The 6460-nt window shown below is 62.2% G+C and overlaps 1 protein-coding gene across 1 annotated transcript; it reads right to left on the bottom strand.

The window, feature by feature from the left end:
• Window positions 1-4260: 4260 nt before the first annotated feature.
• On the bottom strand, window positions 4261-6457 carry LOC112113181 (GTPase RhebL1; the record flags this gene model as incomplete). The annotated part of the gene is made up of 5 exons (XM_026662428.2): window positions 4261-4676; window positions 5113-5197; window positions 5408-5455; window positions 5778-5834; window positions 6381-6457. Coding segments are annotated over 5 exons (357 nt in total), but the record flags the coding sequence as incomplete, so codon positions are not given.
• Window positions 6458-6460: the final 3 nt, after the last annotated feature.

The raw sequence follows: 6460 nt of genomic DNA, 5'->3' as shown, positions 1-6460 counted from the left end.
AGCCCTGGCTGGACAGACAGCCAGCGGCTGGAATGATGAGGGCCAATCCAACCAGTCTGAGCGCCAGTAACGATCAGATGCAGTGTAAATCGCTCCCGGGAGCAGAAGCCCAGCTTAAGGGCTCAGCCTGGGACTTTCCACTTGGCTGCAGCAGTTCGGGACAGAGCCACAGACGGACGCATGGACAGAGCCATGGATTTCAGCAGGAGGCCGAGGGAAAAGCAGATGCAAATCACTGGGGCTCAGGGGCCAGGGAGAGCCTCAGGGCTGGGGCTGAGCAGGGAGCTGGCCTGAGCCCCAGCCCGGGCCTGGATTACTGCCTGCAGCCAGCTCCCGTCTCCCTGCCAGCCTGCTGGGCTCTGCAGAGTGGGATTAGCACAGCCCCCATCTGCCGATCCTGCCGCACTGGGATGTCCAGCCCCATGAGCCTGGCACCCTGGTCCTGCTGGGGACGAGGGCCTGGCTCCCACCGTCCATGGCTGGCCACCGTGTTGCTGCCCCATTGGAGCGTCTGATGCCCCCACAGCTCCCCCATTCTACTGCAGGCAGGCTCCCATGTGAGCATCTCTCCCCCACGGGCTCTGTGGCTCTCCTCCCCCCAGCCCCATTGGGACGGCTTCTGCTGGGAGCCTCCAGCTGTGCCCAGGGAGGGGGCTGTTAATTCGGCTCCCTGCTTTCCTGACCCGGGGGGCAGAGTGGGAACCAGGACCTCTGGGGTTTAGTCCCAGCTTGAGTAGGGAAGCAGAGTCCAGCTACCAGAGAGGGAGGCCTGGGAAGCAGGACCCCGGCCTTCCATTTCCAGCTTGGGGGAAGGCGTAGCGGGGAGGGGTTACAGCAGCAGACTGGCCAGGACTCCTGGGTTCCATTTCTGGCTTTGCCATCGACTCACTGCATCACCCTGGGTGAGCCCCTTCCCCCCTCTGTGCCTCAATTTTTGCACCTGTAAAACAGGGGAGTTGCCCCAGGGCTCCTACCTCCGAGGAGGAACCGGCCTGCGTTATTAGCTAACACCACGAAACCTCTGGGGGTACAAAAAAGCTCTTCCTAGCTAGCCTAACTGCAACTGTTCCTATTATCCCTCTAAACGTCCAAGCCGGATTTTGAACCCAGGTAAGCTCCTGGCCTTGGAATCCTGTGGCAGTGAGTTCCACAAGTTGTTTTTGCACTGAGTAACCTTTTAGGACTTGGAAGCGTGTTACCCTTGACGGGTTTTTTTTCATCTCAGGCAGTTTCCTTGCACCGATCTCACAACACTTTATGACCAGATTCTCCCACCTGCCCCAGCAGGCAGCTCGGCATGAGCCCCGTTTTCCAGCCCAGCCGCGCTGCAATGCAGAAAGCAGGGGTGTTTCCGAAGGGAGTCGAGGCAGGAAGGCACCAAGCTTCCCAGAGGAAAAGCCTCCTCTCCACTCTACAGCCCAGGATTTGTGGCACTGAGGAGTGGCTGGATGCTGGGACGTGGAGCCGACGCTGCAACAAAGGGGGGCTGTTCCCCGTGCCGAGGGGAGGGGCGCACAGTGCAACAGGCTGTTGGCAGCACTTGAACTCGCCCTGCCCAGCGTCAGGGCCCCATCCTGCCAGGCACTGCCCAGCCCCTCGCTGAGACAGCACCTGCCCCCCACAGCAAACTGTCTACAGACTAAGAGGCCCAGAGGCAGCTCCACCCAAGGTCCCCACAGCAGGGCAGTGGCTGAGTCTCCTGCCTCGCCCCCTGCGGCCCTGCCCTCCCCGGCCGATTCTCCCCAGCCTGGCAGCTGCTTCCAAGGCCTCGTCTTGGCTGGCGCAAAATCGAGCTTGCACCAGGGTGAGCCGCACTAGTGCAAAGCCCATCTCTTACTCGTGCGGCGTTCACGGCCGCATCCACGCGGCCCCCGGGGCCTTGAGTCCGCTGCTCCTGCTTTGCAGAGCCAGTCGCCCAGACACAAGGGTCAGTGACAACCCAGGCGGGGCCGCTGATGCCCCAGCCCCGCCCGCCCCCTGGCTCTTGGGCTGAGCCATGTCCCATCACACCCCTGCTCTCTCATGGCACTTTAACAGGGTGCCTAGCACAGGCCTGCAACCCTCACGTGAGCCCCTGCCCCACGCCAGAGCTCTCGCAGGTGAGACGGCTCCTGGGCTGGGGGGCTGGACACCTGGGTTCAAAAAGCCCTGTCCCAGACTTCTTGGTCGACACCTCGGTGCCTCTCTCTGTGCCCAGTTCCCCGTCCGGGGTGAGCTTTCCCTTTCTCCCCTCTGGAGAGTAGGGGCTCGTCGGCCCCCAACACAACCCAGATCCGAGAGCGACCAGCTCCCGTTCATCCACGAGAGGGCAGAGTTTCCACGCCGAATTCCCTCGCCCAGCCGCTGCTGAGGCCAGCTGGGGGGGATCCGGGTCCCAGCCCCCAGGGCACGAGGCAGGAGTGACCTGGACACGGTGCAGCTGGTTCCGGAAGACAGCTCTGAACACTGAACGGCCCTGGGGGTGTGGGCACGGACAGCGGATCCCCAGCCCCGCTTCACCCACCTCTGGGGTGCAGCACGATAGCAGTTGAACAAGCCCCCAGAGACCACCCCTGAGATGCAGCCACAGCTGGGGTGGAGTGCAGCAGCTGTTTAACACCCAATTGGGAGGAAGATCCCGTCTGAGGAATTTTAAAGGGAACAGGACAGTGGCCGCTCCAGCGGGAATTTGGCCAGGTCAGCGGGAAGCTGTTTTACATTTTAAAACACAGATGTGTTCACCGCAGCTTAGCATGGCAGAGCTCTTCCCAGGCAGGAATGAGTTACACCTCCCTGGGCTCTGGGAGACGGGGACTCACCCCCGCCCCCAGGAAAGGAAACGGAGGCACGCAGTTTCTGACCAAGCGCCATTTGCCAGGGGCTGCACCCCCTTCAACACCCCTCAGTTCCTGGCAACGGGATCCACCCCATTCACCCTGCCCAGAGCCTGGCCCTCTCAGGGCTGGGGCAGGCCCCTCCCCACACATTTATGGGGCTAGTTAACCTCGAAACAGTCCAGGCAATTGCTTTCACCTTTTGAACCCTTAGTTCCTTGGTTCCTGTTCCCCTTCCCCCCCCCCCACCCCCTGCCACCTTGGCCAGACCCCCCCAGCGCCCCACACAAGGGGGGGCTCCTGTGCAGCAGCAGGGCTCTGTCTACCCCAGCGTCCACAACCCCCGGAGCCAGAGACCCTCCAACCCCAATCACAAAGAGTCGCAGCGAAAAGCAGCCAGGCCAATCCCGTGAGACCCCGAGATAGTGTCGCTGCCCAGCCCCCTTTAGCAATGCAGAGACAAGGTGCCCTCCATGCCCCCCACAGCACAGCTCTGCCTGCTCCTTTACGCCTTGTCACGGCACTGGGGTTCAGTGACCCACAGCGTGAATCGGGGAGAGCCATGCCTTCCCTTCGCTCTTCAGCCAAACTGAGGCAGAGCAGGGGCCCCAGGACACCTCGGTTCCAACCTAGGCAGCATGTTCCCAAGCAGGTCACTTACTCCTTCTAACTCAGTTTCCCCCAAACCAGAAATAATTCTGACCTACCCCTCCAAGGGCTGGCTCAGTTCTTCCAAAGCACTAAGATCCGCTGACAGGGCTATGTGCATGCAGAGTGTTAATCCAGGCCCAGTGGATGTTGACTCTGAAACCTAATGATAACACTATCCCATTGCCGATCTTTTTTGCAGCTGCTCTGAGATGGCGGGTGAAGCACACCACCAAGTATTTCCCCCTCCCCCGACTACTCTAAGGTTTTATATACAGCACCCAGCACCACGGTCTCAGAGTGCTGACCAGCTTCGGTGAACATTCCCCATGCTCCCCAACCCCCCATCTCGCTCTCAGACCCTGAGCACAGAGACTCCAGGAAATTCTTTTTGCATACAAAACAAAGTTTAATTGATCCAGCCACCCCCACCCATGAGTGCTGCCCTGTCAAGAGGGCTTGGGGAAGAGACTCCGACATCAGAAAAGAATCCATATTCAAATCCCCTTTGCGGCCTGAAATTCACAACCGTTTCTTGGGTTTAAGGAGAACTAAGGCAGCAGATGGCGAGGCAGGAGGGTGGGCGGAACCCTGGCCGGATCAGGGTTCGGCTGCCGCCGCTGGCACAGCCAAATTGAGACCAGACCAGGTCTTGGAAGGACTGTAAAACAGATTCCGGTTCCAGCAGCATTAGAAAACAAGGGAGTCCCGCAGCCAAGGGGAACTGGGCCCATGCTGGGGACCGGGGCAGAGACTGCTGTAAACATGTGCGTGCAGGCTTAGACATCGGCTATAAATATCCAAAGCCCTCCCGCCCCCGCCCCAAAAAAACCCCATAAATACATTCGGCAAGAGAAGCCCCTTCCATAAACGCAGTGCGCCGGATACACACGGGCTGCTTCCAACCTGGGAATGTGCAAACGCAGGCCCTGCCCGCCGCCGAGCGCGGGGCCAGGCAGTGAGGTACAGTGTGTTTGTGGGTTACCCGTAACAACGCCAGGCCAGGGGGCTCTGGTGGCGTCTAGCCCTGGGTTCCCCGCTCCCGGGGCTGCGAGGAAACTTCTAGGTAGAGGCAGGGAGGCGGCCACTCTCCCTGGCCCCGCAGGAAGCTCGAGGCAGCAGCGCTCACATCAGGAGGCAGCTGCGCTCGGTGCCGTAGGAGTTGTCCACCCGGTCGATCTCCTCTATGATCTTGGTGAAGATTCCCCAGGTCATCTGTGGGGATGGAGAGGGGGGGTTTGAATGACAGCTGGGAGGCCAGCCCCATGGCCCTCTGAGGGATGGGATCATTGGGGAGCCCCCTTGGGGGAGGTCCTGAAGGAATCCACCCGCCCAGCATCTGCCGCCCCCCCCCCACTACCCCCACCCCCCAGGAGCGCCTCTATTCCGGCAGCAGCTGCTGGGCTGTCGGGGGGAATTCAGTCACTCCTGTCTCCGCAGTGCAGGAACCTCACCCCTCTGTGCAGCCCCCTGCCCTCCCCACAACCCCTCAGCTCTACTGGGAGGGGCAGAGCCACACTCCCCCCCCCAAGCCTGCAGGTACCAGGAGATGCTGCAGAGACGGTCCATAGGCTCCCGGGCCCTTCAGCATCTCACTCTCCCCCCCTCCCGCCCCCCCGAGTGTGGGACCAAGAGGTGAAATATACCAGACCTGGTTCTCTTTGGCCGACGACTCCAGGAACACGGCCCCCCAGGAATCCGCCAGCTTCTTGCCCTCGTCTGTCTTCACCTCCCGGCTAGACACACGACAGGGGGTTGAATGGGAGCCGGATGAGGAGTGAAGATCCCTTAGACCAGAGCTGCCCACCCCCCAGGAACGCGTGAGAGGAGGGAGGGGGCAGCGGGCTGGAGCCCAGGGCTTGGCAGGGAGCTCTAGGGAGATGGGGTGCAGGGAGGAACCGGCTGACAGACCACAGGGCCATCCCAACAGCAGAGCCACTTCTTACCTCTCCATGGAGAGATCGGCCTTGTTCCCGACCAGCACCACCGGCATCCTGTCAGAAGAGCAAAGTGAGCCGGGATCCGGCTGCCTCCAGCCCACGCCTCCCCAGCTCCAGTGGGCCATGGCCCAGGCACACCCAGCCGGCCAGGTGTCCAGCCCTCCCTGAGGAGGACCCCCGAGGCCATGGCCCGTTCAGCCAAGGGGCCCAGTTAGCATCCACAGCCTCGGTGGGTTGTGGGGCAGGCACATGCCCCATTTGGAGTCCGATGGCCGGGGATGGAGTGGGTCCACCCAGGGCAGCTGCAGCCCCAGCCTCTCCCCGAGCCCCCTTGTTGGGACAGGCCGGGCCCCGGACAGGGGAGGGGAACTCTTACCGGGTTTTCCCTCTGCTTTCGTACAGCCTGTTGTGAAGGGTCTTAACCACCTGGAAGCTGCAGAGGGGAGACGGGGAGCGGTCGCTAAGGAGAAGCCACGGAGCTGCAGCCGCGCTGCTCCGCCGCCAGGCTTGGCCCAGCAGGGCCCAGCAATGCTGATGACAGGATTCGGGGCAAACCCTGGGGCTGGGCAGGTTCTGCTCCAAGAAGTGACGGTTAAACTGGCCTATCCCTGTGTCACGCCAGGGTGGGCCCGATCCCCCTGCACAGTCGGCTGGATCCCAGCCTGGAGCTGGCCGAGCCATCGATTAGCCTGGGCAGCAGGCAGCCCCGCCACAACTGGGGGGCACAACCCGGGGTGGGGGGAGCTGCTGTATTGCTGGTGACGACCCGTGAGCCTGGAAGGCCCCCTCCAGAGCTGCTACCCAGGGGCAGTTTGATGGGGCAGTTGGGAGAACAGCCCCCTCTCTGATCCGGAGTCGCGGCCGAGGACACGGGCTGGCTGCAGCGTGGGGGCTCACTGAGCTCCCAGCCCCACCGCACCGCACGGCCCCTCCCCCGCGCTGGAGCTAAGCCCCGCCCCCCGGGGGGGGAAGCCCTCACCTTCTGAGCGAGGTGACCGAATAGACCAGCAGGTATCCATGGATCCCGATGCTGAAGGAGGGGGGCAGGATGGTGTACTC

This window comes from Terrapene carolina, unplaced genomic scaffold (genome assembly GCF_002925995.2).
Source record: "Terrapene carolina triunguis isolate 2854851 unplaced genomic scaffold, T_m_triunguis-2.0 Scaffold27369, whole genome shotgun sequence".
NCBI lineage: Eukaryota > Metazoa > Chordata > Testudines > Emydidae > Terrapene > Terrapene triunguis.
The sequence above is the reverse complement of the archived record's forward strand: the minus strand, read 5'-3'. Positions and strand labels throughout refer to the sequence as shown.